The sequence below is a fragment of the Dendrobates tinctorius genome, unplaced genomic scaffold (assembly GCF_039654945.1).
Source record: "Dendrobates tinctorius isolate UK_male_01 unplaced genomic scaffold, ASM3965494v1 ptg000023l, whole genome shotgun sequence".
In the NCBI taxonomy this organism is placed as follows: domain Eukaryota; kingdom Metazoa; phylum Chordata; class Amphibia; order Anura; family Dendrobatidae; genus Dendrobates; species Dendrobates tinctorius.
The window spans coordinates 9,661,525-9,676,773 of record NW_027361691.1 but is presented as its reverse complement, the minus strand read 5'-3'; the positions used below and the strand labels follow the sequence as shown (position 1 = coordinate 9,676,773).

At 39.9% G+C, this 15,249-nt stretch overlaps 1 protein-coding gene across 1 annotated transcript; it reads left to right on the top strand.

Moving 5' to 3' along the window:
- The first annotated feature begins 730 nt into the window (after positions 1-730).
- On the top strand, positions 731-12,509 carry FZD4 (frizzled class receptor 4). The gene is made up of 2 exons (XM_073569249.1): positions 731-1,324; positions 6,335-12,509. Exons 1-2 carry the CDS (start codon positions 1,070-1,072, stop codon positions 7,661-7,663), a joined length of 1,584 nt encoding a protein of 527 aa, XP_073425350.1. The 5' UTR covers positions 731-1,069; the 3' UTR covers positions 7,664-12,509.
- The last annotated feature ends 2,740 nt before the right edge of the window (positions 12,510-15,249 follow it).

Genomic DNA, 15,249 nt, shown 5'->3' with positions numbered 1-15,249 from the left:
GCCAATCTGTCATTTGGGACCCTCATGTGGCATCCTAAAAAGTGAAGAAGTCCACCGACAAGCCCGGTCTTCTGTGTTGAGCAGAGACGTTGCTTATTGGCACTCCCCCCCCCCCGAGGTCCACCAGAACCAGCACTGACCTGCTGCTTAACTCCTCAACTCAGTGCAAATATATATTTTTTAAATACCGTCCAAACTTTAATTTTAACACTTCAGAATATTAATATATTTGCGTCCCTTCAAAATGATTCAAATCTCCCTAAAATAAGAACCCCTGAAGATCCATGTGACTTATTGGTCACGTCCCTGTCCACCTTGCTTTTCACATAGTGCAAGGGAGAAGCAAAAATGAAATCCTTAGGAATCCTTAAATTATAGTCTGTATAGTTTATCTGATACCAGTGTGAAAATCTCTAGAGAGAAAGTTCCCCCAACACCAGAGGAAGACTCATTAACCCTTGAGGTCAGACCGGAGACAAAGCCCTCTGGGAGGGTTTCCTCCCCATTTTGCTGCAGTTTGGGTTCAGCCCAGCATAGACGGGGTTAATAAAACAGTGCAGGGTGAACTGAATAGAGTGGAGGAAACATGAGAACCTGCCTGTACTGAGCCTCCATGAAAGTTGTAGCCTTCTCATCATTATCCCTCCCTCTCTTTTGCCTCCTCCTCTCCCAGTACAGTTAGAAACACAGAGCAGAGCCCAGAGCTGGTTAGATTAGCCAGTGATCAAGCCAGAGGACTGAGTGCAGGAAGCCGCCTCTGGCCACACATCTTTCTGGGAATGCTATTTTTCGAAAAAAATTTTCTTCTTTAACTTTCGTTTTTTGATACAATATCATTTCCGCAGCTCACGAACGCATTGCTGGATTGCAACAATTCCTTGGAAACTGTTAAAAAAAAAGGAATACAAAAGAAAAGTTTTGGAAAAGTTACAGCAAACTTTTTTTTTTCTTCCTCCTCATCTTTCCTTTGCAATTGATCTTCACTTTTTTTTTTTTTAAATTTCCTCCAGACTTGAATCTTCTCTTTCTTCATATGAGGATCTAACTTCTTAAGATTTTAAAGGAAAAGATGGGAGTAAAATCCAAGTTTTGGTCAGTGGTATTGTATCTACCTATCCTCTACTGCTTGGCAGGAGAAGTCTACTCCTTTGGTGACGAAGAGGAAAGGCGATGTGACCCTATCAGGATTTCCATGTGTCAGAACCTTGGTTACAATGTTACCAAAATGCCCAATCTGGTTGGGCATGAATTGCAGTCGGATGCAGAACTTCAGCTGACCACCTTCACCCCTCTCATCCAGTATGGGTGCTCCAGCCAGCTACAGGTGGGTAGGTTCATCCAAGGGCATAACTATGGGTGGTGTAGACCCTTCAATCTACTTTGGGACCCAAAACATTTGGCAAAACATTAGATTTCTGATTAGTCCCACTATATAATTGTCTAATTGATGAGAAACTTGAAGTCCCATCATACCTTAAGACGTTGATCTTGTAAAAAAATCTAAAAATATCGCCTTCCCGGTACTTTTCATATTTATTGCAAAAGTTAGACGTCATGCTCACGTGCAGAGCTAAGTTTTATCATGCTGCACACCTCACCCCCATTGCGTCGTTACCTGTTTTACATAGGACTGCCAGTAAATCTACCGCATCATCTTGACCTCGTGGGCTCCCATGAAATGATACATTTCAGATTGCCTACTCTTATAGAAAACTCAAACTTTCTTGGAAGTTTTTTTTTCTTTTCCTTTTTTCTTCTTCTATGACTCATTTCACAAAAATACCATTAGCTCCTGAAGGTAGAATGTATTTTTTGTTAATAATTAACTTCCTTTCTTGGAGTTTAACTGCTTTACATAGTCTTTGACCTAATGTCCTAGACCCACACTTTGGATTATTATTTTTTCTTTTTCCAATACATATAAAGTTTGAAAAGTTGTTTATTTTTTTTTCAAAAAGTTGGAAGGTTCTATACAGACAAAAATGTATAGGAAGACTTTGCTGAAAGTTAGATATGTGGTCTTATCATGGTGGTGGATCATGCTTCCCTCAAGGGTAATGCAAGTTTTTAATTGCCTCTACTCACTGCTTGAGAGAATGACAGCTGGGGCAACACCCTGGTAAAAATGCATCAACATACCTTAATAATGGACTCACAGCGGTTACCAGCCCAGTTCTATCGTCTTCATATATAGCCTGTAAATGATTGCTTGAATTTCTTTTATCAGATCCTGTTTTACAGCAAATCTACAAAAGCAATAGGAGAACTGATTTGTGCAAGTAGCCCAGTTTCAGCTAAATTTACATGACTATTGCATCGACTCATGGTGGGATGGCCTTGGTCTTGTTGGGTGCCCATTAGAATGGTAAAGGATCAAGCTGTGTATGATAATGGCATTGTTATCACCGCCATCATCAGTAATTGCTAAATATGGTTCCACAAGGTGAACGGAGAATCGTTACGCGTCCTAAAGCACCAACATAAAAATCCCAGAAGGGTCAAAATGATACCTACGGAAGGGAACAACTTGGGTAACAAGTTTTGAGCAAATTCAAGATGCTAAAAACTCCCAAACACTTGTCCTCCACGTTCCATCAACTCAATTATAAATGCTAGGGCATCACAAGAGCCCCCTCGATTCAGAGAAAAAGCACAACAGTGGTGGGGGATTGACTATTTTTGCAAACGCTATCCAAATTGCCCCTTTTAAACAAAGGTAAAAATTGACAATATCCCCCTTAGTGTAAAATCGCTCCAATATATGTGTGGTCCACTTGAGGGTCTAAGTATAATATATAGATGTAATATCTTATTTGGTTGTGTGTAGATGACAAGCACCATTGTCAACCATTAGGGCGTCCATTAGAGAGTCCATAGGTGTTGACCAACCATTAAGATCCTTAACTAGCAACTTATATGCCCCTATATGCCATTTATAGCCTTTGTGTCTTCTCAAGTGGCAAAGGGAACCCCAACTAGCTGCAGGCCCCCAGGTGTGGCGCTTAGTTCTGCACCCACTAAAGCTACGTCCCTAATTGAATTCCAGTTCTCTGTTTTTTAATCGAAACCTTCCAGGTGTGACCAAGGCCAACAATATAGGTAGGAAGCTTGGAGACTATGTGCAAGAGAACCGGTTGCCACCTAAGATATCCACGGTGCCGAATAAAGCAGTGAAGGGGTAATTTGGGTACAATTTTTGCAGCTATTTTTTTTTTCTGCTGGAGTGGAGGAAATTGATATAATGATAAAATCATAGGAAAAAGTCTATTAAAAAAGAATTAGGAATGCGCGGCACTCCCAGGAAGACACATTCTAGGTTTAAAGTTTAGAAGAGCAGAGAGTATTTAAACACTCAGCCATAAAAAAAAGTTTTAAAAAGTTTGATAATTCCGCATAAAACTTTTTGAGAGCTGTGAAGAACTGTTTATATTTTCTTTTTTGGCTGCCACAGCCAGTGTCTTTGGTGGTTTTCGAGATGCTTGTTGGCACAGAGTTGGTGGAATGCTCCCCGCGAGCAGATCGTCTCTTTGACACTTTGCACACACATTGTTGATATAAGGATTTTAGGTCTTTGTGAGAGTGACAAGCTGCATGGCTGGAATGTGAGGGCTGATCCATTTACTTGTCATTTTTTTTCTTCTTGTGGGAGTCAGATCAGAATCCCTGCTAATTTGAGCCTGTTAGGAGAAAACCCAGGCATATTGAATTCCCCATTAGTGAGATCTCTGTGATAATTAGCTAAAGAAAAGGGAAAGAAAGTGGAGTATTGAGACTTGAAGAAGAGAAGTGCATTAAAAAAAGAGATGCAGCTGAAAAGATCATAGGTAGAAATGTATTAAAAAAAGATCCTGATTACAAAAAAACTTGGCCAAGACCAGGAAACGCTGTGATATTTTTCTTAAATTTTCAAAATAATTTTTCTATAAAGTTCATCTGTGTAGATGTAGTTTTTACTTTTGTTAATTTTGTCTGTAAAGATCATCTACGCAAATATATTTCTAAATTCAAAATGGTATTTTTTTTTTTTTAATTTTCTTTCGATACCTAGACAAGGGTCAAACGACCAAATATATTTTTGAGCAAATCTTTTGACCGGTGATGATGATACAAATCTTCCCTTATGGCCGGGGTCACACTTGCGTGAACAATGCGAGTAATTCGCGCATCAATACCCGGCACTGCCACCGGCACTCGGACCGGAGTGTGCGGCTGCATGTATTTCTATGCAGCTGCACACTTCGGTCCGAGTTTCGGCAGCAGTGCCGGGTATTGATGTGAGAGTCTTGTGTAAGTTCCTCGCATTGCACACGCAAGTGTGACCTCGGCCTATCAGTTTAACTACTTGTTTGTAGCTTTAACAGTTTTAAAGTGGTGCAATTTCAAGATTTTTCTTTTACAAGGGTTGTGAGGAAATAAGTGATCCGACTGGTTGCTAAATTTTATCCATATAGCACACAATTTTATTGGTACATATCAGTTCTCCAGTGGAATATGCCACAATTGAACCCCCATCCAACATATTGTCCAGCCCTAGGGTGTCTAACTGGCGTTATTGTTATTTATTTTTAGAACACCATTGTCCCATGGCGTTGTACATGTCAAAAGGGTTTATTTAAAAAATACAAGTATAGATTATAGTGAACAAACTAACAATGACAGACTGGTACAGAGAGGAGAGGGCACTGCCCTTGTGGGCTTACAGACTACAAGATAATTGGGAAGGAGACAGTAGGTTGGGGGTGGTCGCGGCAGCTCTGGTGGTAGTGAGATGGCCGTTGGGTCATTGCAGGTTGTAAGCTTTCTTGAAGAGATGGGTTTTCAATTTCCGTCAGAAAGTTCTGAATGTGCTGGATAATTGGAATGTTGTGACACACAGGATACACAGGAGAATCTTGGAGGTGATTTGGTGAGGAACATACGAGTGTGGAGAAGGTAAAGGAGGTTTTGAGAGGACCAGAAATTACCTGTGGGAAGATATTGGGAGATTAGGGGTATTAATTTCTCCTTGTGGAGAGTGCCAAGTTGAAATGAGAAGGCTGCAATCTTCCCATACACATTTGCTAAAAGTTGACCAAACTCAAACAGTCTAATGTGTATGGTGGTCTTCAACAAATGATTGTCGGGGAGAATTACGTTTCCGACATGTATGGTTTCAGACTGCTGAGATATCTGGTAGTGGCTCTCTCATAGAGAATACAGGTGTGCTTGGCCAAGCAGGCGTTTCTCTATATGGTGGAGTCATGGGAATCATCGGTTGAACTATTGTGTGACCGGCAGCTATCTAAAGTGTGTGAGGTGCTTTATAGGTCAAGCAAAATTCCCCTGGAAACTAAGATATACGTGTAGAATCTTCAGAGTGGAAGAGGAACCCTAGTGACACCTTTTAAAGATCGCAATCCTAAAAGTCACATTAGAAGCTCTAATGGGCCATGGCGTAGGATATGAATCCAAGCCATAAGTTATGGCAAGATCCTGTAAAGGTCGATATTGACTTTTACCTCCATGGAGATCCTTGTTTGGCTTCTGGTCCTATGTTATGTGGTAAGGCCCTTTAAAGGGTCGATATTGACTTTTAGGATTGCGATCTCCAATAGGTGGCACCAGAGTTCCTGTCCTCTTCGTTTCTGGAGAGGCCTCTTGCCTAATTGTCTAGCTCTAGTCAAGGGGAGACAGCTGTGATATTTGACTAAAGAAAGGAACTAAAGCAAGTATTGAGACTTGATGGGACTGAGACAGTTGAAAAGCTTCCAGATGGAGACTGCTTACTGATCCCAGGTGGGAAGATTGTTGATAAGAACATGATAATTCACAGCACTTAATCAAACAAAAGCAAACAGTTTATGATACCGGGGATTACACAAGAACACAGACCTATGGATGATTCAGGAGGAAAATGGTTTGAGTTGAAAGGTCGGGCAGGAACATAAAATAAATCATTGTTACTGAGGACTGAGGAGCTCTTAGCAGTGTTTACCTCCAACTTGATTAGTAAAGTATTCAGTTTACATTAGTCCTTGTATTACAATTCTAAACCAAAGGGGCGGCTGAGATTTTTTTTCTATCCTGTGCTCCTAAACAATAAGAGATTAGTATTTTATTTTACCAAATAAAATGTGGCACCGTCCCAAAGACACGGTGCCAAATGGTGTACATTTTTAAAAGTTTAATTTTTCAAAAGTTTAGAAAATGTTCAAATGTTTTGTCTATTAAAACAAAGGAGTAAAACTTTTCCCATTCGCATTCTTCATTTACAGAAAACATTTAGAAAGTGGTTTTCTTAAAAAAAAAAAAAAAATAATATTTTGATTGCTAACTTTTTTTTTTCTGCTTCCAGTTTTTCCTCTGTTCGGTGTATGTTCCCATGTGCACAGAGAAGATTAACATCCCGATTGGTCCCTGTGGCGGCATGTGCCTTTCAGTCAAAAAAAGGTGTGAGCCTGTCCTTAAGGAATTTGGATTTACTTGGCCGGACGGTTTAAATTGCAGCAAATTTCCCCCTCAGAATGACCACAATCATATGTGCATGGAGGGTTCCGGAGATGAAGAGGTCCCGATGCACAGCAAGACGTCCCTTCAACCGGGAGAAGACTGCACCACATTCGGACAAAATGCAGAGCAGTATACATGGGTGAAAAGGAGCATGTCTTGCGTCTTGAAGTGCGGCTATGATGCCGGGCTTTACAGTCGCCTGTCTAAGGAGTTCACTGATATATGGATGACTGTATGGGCCAGCTTGTGCTTCATATCTACGGCTTTTACCGTTCTTACATTTTTGATTGACTCATCCAGGTTTTCCTACCCCGAGAGACCCATCATCTTCCTGAGCATGTGTTATAATATTTATAGCATTGCTTACATTGTGAGGTTAACAGTGGGTCGAGAAAGAATATCCTGTGATTTTGAAGAGGCGGCAGAACCTGTCTTGATTCAGGAAGGGCTGAAGAACACAGGATGCGCCATTATTTTTTTGCTGATGTACTTTTTTGGGATGGCTAGCTCCATCTGGTGGGTTATTCTGACATTGACCTGGTTTCTCGCTGCTGGTCTCAAATGGGGTCATGAAGCTATCGAAATGCACAGTTCCTATTTCCACATTGCCGCCTGGGCTATTCCAGCTGTGAAAACCATCGTTATATTGATCATGAGACTCGTAGATGCCGATGAGTTGACCGGGCTATGTTACGTTGGCAATCAAAACATCGATGCCCTTACCGGCTTTGTTGTTGCCCCACTTTTTACCTATTTGGTGATTGGGACTCTTTTTATAGCTGCTGGCCTCGTGGCCTTGTTTAAGATTAGATCAAATCTTCAAAAAGATGGGACAAAAACTGACAAATTGGAAAGACTGATGGTAAAAATTGGCGTCTTTTCAGTTTTGTACACTGTGCCAGCCACGTGTGTCATCGCTTGTTATTTTTATGAAATCTCCAATTGGCCGGTTTTCCGGTACACAGCCGATGATTCCAACATGGCAGTGGAGATGCTCAAAATATTTATGTCTCTGCTGGTGGGAATTACATCTGGAATGTGGATCTGGTCGGCCAAGACTCTGCATACGTGGCAAAAATGTTCCAACAGATTAGTAAACTCGGGAAAAGTAAAAAGGAAGAAAAGGGCAGATGCATGGGCTAAGCCGGGGAAAGGGAACGAGACTGTGGTATAGCTTGAGGTCTTCTTAAATGCTCAAGGTGATTATCATCGTAAACTGAAGTCTCCTGTGGATCCAGAGCGTTTACAGCCTTCAAGAATAATATTATGGGACATTAATTCTTCTAACGAATGGTTGCCCCAACGTTGGCAAAGTCTGAATTACTTCTGTCCTTAGTTACAGAACTGAAGGTTGTCCCAGTGGTAAAAAGCAAATGACCTCAGGAAATAGAGAGCTAGATAGGCCTTGCTTGCTAGCGTCAATAAATTGGTCACTCATTGGCCATTTTATGGCTTTCTTATATTTCAAAAGAAATTATCAAATTTTATAGCTATATTGTGTTAAAGTGTTATAACTTATACACGACTGGAAGGCTGCTTCCAAGAGTAAGGTTAAGGGATTGAACTGTCTATGAGAGCCAAGGCACAAGGCACATTTTATCCCAATGCTTTGCCAGTGTTTTGCTCCACTGCCTCACTGAGAAAACACTGGTATCAGTATATTCTAATGCATCTGACAGAAAGCGCGAACCCACTGAACACTGGAAACTCTATTTCGCCTTTGATTTTGTGGTGCCTTACTAACTAAAATATTTTCATTTTTTTCACGCGTTATTGGCAATTCTAGCTAATTCTCAAACAGGAGAAGACTCAATCTCCAGATCTTGGCTGGTCACACATTATGGGCAAGGACGAGCGAACCGCTGTAGCTCTCTTGAAGCCAATTTAACTTTTAAGATGGAATGATCCTATAGTAGATAATCCAAAAAGTTAACTGATCAGACATCGATAGAAGATAATCCAAAAAGTTAACCAATCATAGACATCGATAGAGGATAATTCAAAAAGTTGACCAGTCATAGACATCAATAGAGGACAATCCAAAAAGTTGACCGGTCATAGACATCAATAGAGGACAATCCAAAAAGTTGACCGGTCATAGACATCAATAGAGGATAATCCAAAAAGTTGATCGGTCATAGACATCGATAGAGGATAATTCAAAAAGTTGACCAGTCATAGACATCAAGAGAGGACAATCCAAAAAGTTGATCGGTCATAGACATCAAGAGAGGACAATCCAAAAAGTTGATCGGTCATAGACATCGATAGAGGATAATCCAAAAAGTTGATCGGTCAGACATCGATAGAGGATAATCCAAAAAGTTGACCAGTCATAGACATCGATAGAGGATAATCCAAAAAGTTGATCGGTCAGACATCGATAGAGGATAATCCAAAAAGTTGATCGGTCATAGACATTGATAGAGGATAATCCAAAATGTTAACTGGTCATAGACATCGATAGCAGATAATTAAAAAAATTAACAGCTTGTAGACTTTAGCAGAAAATTACCGTATCCAAAAAAGTTAGGCACTTTTGTTATGGATTTGTTCAGGTCCAAACTCGTCGTAGTCCTTGTTTTTTTTCTATTATACACTTTTTGCATTGTACTTGACGGGTCTAAATGATAGATGTATTAACAGAAAGTCCAAGAATTTTTTTATTGGTGTTTTGAGTTCGTTATGCACTAAAAGTGGAAATAAATAGAAACCGAATAGGCTCATGGATTGAAAAGGAATGATAAACAATGCACTATTTGCTCACTGTATATAGGATTAGTATATGCGTGGTGCCTTTGTGAATTATATAGTAAAATATTGAAAAAAAAAAAAAAGTATTAGCATGTGGAAAATACATTACAACTCCTATATAGATAGTATTCTACCGATCTGCTGCTGAATTGTTGTCAAAAATTGTTGGCAAAAAAAATGGTAAAAAAAATAGTAGCAGTCAGTGATGTCACCAGTACCTAGTGATGTCATTGAGGTCTAAGGCACATTTTAGAGCTTTCCGTAGGGTATGCCTTGCTGATGTCACTAGTTACTATTGATTTCATAGGCTTACCAGTTGTCAGCCCATATTATGGCGTCTACCACTTTGTGAGCAGGTGGTCTTCAAAGACCCTCGGTAAAGAACAACTATGCAATGTCTCACATACTTTAACTTCACCTGTTACAAAAAAATTGACACCCTTTTCATAGCTATGTGATACGACGTCTGTCATAAAGCTTAGTTTACAGGTTACATTGCTAAGAATATAAAACATTTTTTATATCTGATCCGCCTTTTCCCACTTCCTCGATACCTGAACATTGCAGAATTTTTTAAAATATTTTTTTATGAATCATTTTATTTATATTATTGCTTCATATTGAACATTGTGAATTTTCTTTTATTTTGGCATGCTATGTTTTGGTTTCTACAGTAGGTATCAAGGTTGGCAATGGAGGGGCAAGCCACCATGTTAGAAGGTGCTGACCTATACGCTATGGGCCAGACTCATCCTTTGCATTTTTTTAAAATCCACTTTTCTTTTTTTTTTTTTGTCTTGCGGCATTCATTCTCTTTTTTGCATAAAATTCATCATGACTTTTGTGGAACATCAAAACTGCTCCAGATTTCTGTCTTTAATCTTTCTATTGCAACTATTTTTCTTTAAAAAAAAAAGTCAAACGTTCAGCTAAAATGTCACAAAAATTTGCGCAAATTTTTCAGACATAGATAAAATCACTCAAGTGATAAATGGAGGGACTGGAGAATATTTGCGAAAAATTGTTGTGACTTTTTAAAAAGTCGTAAATGATGAATCAGCCAAAAAAACATCTGGAAACCCCAAACCCTCCTCACAGTGGCAAAAAAAGAAAAAAAAAATACAGGTGGCCATATATAAAACAGACTTTAAAAAAGACGCAAATTAAAAGAAAAAAATGCATAGGTGATAAAAAAGGCAAAAAACACCAAACACTAGAGAAAAAAAGACAGGAGTAAGGTGTGTTAGCCAAAACGCGTTGGTCTTATGCTACTGGAGGAACCGCCACTATTTTAGCTTCATTAATAAACGCTGAGTTTTATTTCAAGTACCTGCTGCTTTGCTAGAGGATCTGTTTTTCTTTCCAAGAGGAAAAAAGGTTAAAATTAAAAGAAAAATAAGGCGCCAAAAAAAAAAAAAAAAAGAATAAGAAAAACAAGAGACAAAATGGTGCGAATTAAAAGAAGAATAGGGAGCAAATAAAAAAATGAGGTGTGAGGAATAAGAAAAACCAGACAATTAAAAGAAGAATGAGGCACAAATGAAAAATAGGCAAGAAACAACAAAAACTAGGCAACAAAAGGTGCGCATGCAATAATAAATCTTGCCCTAAGTAGTTAGTGGAGGGGAAAACCAATATTGCATTTTGCTGACCCCTACAGTGGTTATTACTGATGGCTTGAAGCATGTTCGCCTCTCAGTTGACAATATGTTGTTGTGTGCTAACCTTTGTAGTAGATGTCATGGTTGTTATTGGGGAAGCGGGAAGGATGCCAATGTGCCGAGGTGTTGTTGGTGCCTACAAAAACCTTTTTAGATCACATTCTTATACGTAGCATAATACATTTCCCATTTTTTTTAACCAATTTTTTTAAATTTAGTATCTCATGGCTTGGTCACCTTAGATATCATGCCCATTATAGGTGTATTTTTGAAGTCCAGCCAAATGGATGTTTTCATGATCACGATAATGGAAGTTCTTGACTCGTTCTTGTTTCAAGTGGTTCGAAAAATTACAGTTCTACTTTTTTGGGTCCTTAATAGCAAATATAGTAAGCAAGGTAGGAACTCGGGATTATGACTCTGTAAAGGACCTCATAAACATTAAACGGCTGTTGGCCCACTCAGCCAAACAACTGCTCCTGTGTCTTTTTTTAAGAAAGACGCTGCCAGTCTCCTTATCTCCAGGAAGAGCAAAAAGATTGTCCATTAGATTTCCAATGAGTTCTCCTCTTCCCAGATATCATCTGTAGGAAAGAAGTCAGGAGTCCTCCATACACATTTGATTCTGGGCAGATCCCGCCAATATTAGGGGGTTGGACACGACCCTGGAGATCCCTTCCAACTCTAAAATTCTATGATTCTATGAATATCGTTCGTTTCATCCAACTTTATGGTAGCTTAAAAACATGGAAAGCTAGTTGCCAATTCCAATTGGAGTTTTATTGGCGACCATATTGGTTGACATCAAACCCTCCCCAATAACTGACAGATTGACAAGCGGATAATTCATGAGTTTTTCTTTTTGGAGTTTAGACCCTCTAAGAAAACAATAGGAGAATTAAAAAATATTGAATGTGTTAAGTACCACAAATCAGTAGACAAGTCAACTTTGAACTTTTTCCAGCAGATTTGAATGAAAGTTGACAAATGTTATCGATTGTCTCAAATAGTTTTCTGGGGTTGAGAACGATTGAATAAAAACTAGCATACAAAAAGATTATTTTCAATCCCATTGGTTGCGATAAGTCGCACCGCCAATGTTTTTCTATATAGGAGTTGTATTTTCGAGATGTGGGAATTTATCAGTGTGAAATGAAAAAGCCAACGTCCTTGTGCCGTAGAAGCCAATTTTGGGGAAGAAATATAGAATAATGCCTTGACAATGAGGCTAGTAAAAAAAAAAGGTTGTTTTTTTTTTTTTTTGCAAGAAACTGTCTTGATCAAAGGCCATATCTGGTATTTCTAGAAGAAAGATTATTTTATTTTTTTTTACTAATCTCATAAAGTTGTGTGCCTGTTCTATACCTGTCGATGAAACAGCTTGTGATATACGGTATATCGACAAAACTTCCAGGTACAAGTATTATACTCATGTTAGACATGAATTTGTGAACTTTTGTGGAAAATAGACACTGCTTTTATGGGTGTTGCATTTTGCATATGTCTTTAATGGATATGTCTTATAAATGTATAATTTATCACTGTACAAATCTTTTATATTTAATTTTTTATCAAAAAATAAAATAAAGCACATTTTCTGCTTCATTTTCGAGTGTTACTTTACAACATATACTCAAGTTGTCACCATCTCAAGTCACATTTATAGACCTCATTACATAAACTACCGTTCAAAAGTTTGGGGTCACCCAGACAATTTTGTGTTTTCCATGAACACTCATACTTTTATTAATCAAATGAGTTGCCAAATGAATGTAAAATCTCGCCCAGACGTTGACAAGGTTCTAAAAAAAGATTTTTATCTGAAATAATAATTTTCTCCTTCAGACTTTGCTTTCGTCACAGAATGCTCCTTAGCAGTAATTCCAGCATTGCAGACCTTTGGCATTCTAGCAGTTAATTTGCTGAGATAATCTGGAGAAATTTCACCCCATGCTTCCAGAAGCCCCTCCCACAAGTTGGTTTGGCTTGATGGGCACTTTTTGCGTACCATACGGTCAAGCTGCTCCCACAACAGCTCAATGAGGTTGAGATCTGATGACTGCGCTGGCCACTCCATTACAGATAGAATGCCAGCTGCCGACTTCTTCCCTAAATAGTTCTTGCATAATTTGGAGGTGTGCTTTGGGTCAGTGTCCTGTTGTTGAATAAAATTGGCTCCAATCAAGCGCTGTCCACAGGGTATGGCATGGCGTTGCAAAATGGAGTGATAGCCTTCCTTGTTCAATATCCCTTTTACCTTGTACAAATCTCCCACTTTACCAGCACCAAAGCAACCACAAGCCATCACATTACCTCCACCATGCTTGACAGATGGCGTCAGGCATTCTTCCAGCATGTTTTCAGTTGTTCTGCGTCTCACAAATGTTCTTCTGTGTGATCCCAACACCTCAAACTTGGATTCTTGAAAAAGATGCGGCACTCACCCAATTTGCAGTGCGGTATTGCTTTGTTCAACCATTAAAGGTCATACAGCATAGGACAGGCAGAAAACATTAGGCATGCGGGGAGAACGAACGGACGACAGCCATTTCGCATGCAAAGACGCCTCAACAGGTCCAGGTCCTGCTGTATGACCTTTAATGGTTGAATAAAGCAATACCGCACTGCAAATTGGGTGAGTGCCGCATCTTTTTCATGCTTCATTGATGTTTTTTCGGATGCAGAGCACCTCAGTTATCCCATGCAGAGTGCTGCACATAGTGTGCCTCTGATTGATCCTGGACTGCTTGTTGGTGGATTAGTACCTTGGTGCCGTTCACCTGTGTTTTCTCTGGATTGCATCACACTTGGATCCGTCTGTCCATAACACTTTTTTCCAATCTTCCTCTGTCCAATGTCTGTGTTCTTTTAGCCAGTCTCAGATATGGCTTTTTCTTTGCCACTCTGCCCTGAAGGCCAGCATCCCAGAGTCGCCTCTTTACTGTAGACGTTGACACTGGCGTTTTGTGTGTACTATTTAATGAAGCTGCCAGTTGAGGACCTGTGAGGCATCGATTTCACAAACTACAGACTCTAATGTACTTGTAAAAAATGGAGAAAGACGAGTTTTCCTCTATCACATAAATACTAAAATGTACAGTAAAATATTTTATATATCTCAATCAATATGTATGGATATAAATGATCCACAAGATTAGTGGCCACAGACTGCAAGCAAAACACAATAGCAGGACAGAGCATAGATTAATGACGTCAATGTAATGGTGTCAAAAGAGTTAATTCAAAGTAAACATCAAACTAGTTGACCATTTCAATGTAAATGGCTTATATAACCTACCCTATAATGATAAGCTGGATGAATGTCCCTAAGTGATAGACACCATCAAGACATCAATAGTAAAAACTCAAAGTCAGCTATATAAATAAAGAAGATAAAGAGGCCCATAGATGTTTGTAGTAGCTGCCCGTGCTGTGACCACGCTCCCCGACGCACGTTTCGCGAGCTGTATCGTTGCTTCCTAACTACAAACATCTATGGGTAATTATCCTCTTTATCTTCTTTATTTATATAGCGGACATTGCATTTTTACTATTGATGTCTTGATTGTGCCTATCAATTAAAGGGGTTGTCCGGGCTTTTCACATAATCTCAGTACATATCTGGGTTGCAGAATTATGACAATAAGTAATTTACTTTCTGTCAATAGTTTGCACGGTTTTCTAGATATTCTGAACAGAACGTCCAAGGGGGGCGTGTTATGGCATTGAAATAAGAACTAATCGTAACCTTGTACTCTACTCCAAACATGCCCTCTATAGCAACAACCCCACCCTCCACAGCTACAGGCCCTCCCCGTCTGGAGCAAGCCCAGGGGGGGCCACCCTGGGTGGGGAGGCTCCCCAGGCAAGGCCCAGGCTTCCCGGCCTACACTGGGACAAGCCTCCCAGGTTTCTACCAATGGGAATGTTAATCCCAAAGCCACTGTGAGACCAGTGAATGCAGCGAGTCAAAGCTGCATCAGTTTGGTGAAGGAGGAAAAAGCTGTGAGTAAAGTTTTGGGAGGAAAACCTTCTCCAGTTCCAGCAAAGAAGCAAGAAGGAAAAGTGTTGGTGAGTGATGGAATCCAGCAGAATGTGAAATCATGTAGCTCCCCAGTCAGTAAGCAGCTCCTGCCAGGTGCACAGGTGAGATCGGCCCCAGCTGTGCAGATCACCTCTCCTGCTCCCAAGGCAGAGACTGACGTCTTTGGAAAGGCAGACAATGCAGCAGAACCTACAGCAACATGGCAGTATGGCGCGGTCAGGACGCACACGGTCACAGTCAGGTGGCAGCGATAAACCTGCTGCGGAGCCTGCATCCAGCCAAGGGGCCACAAAACCATCT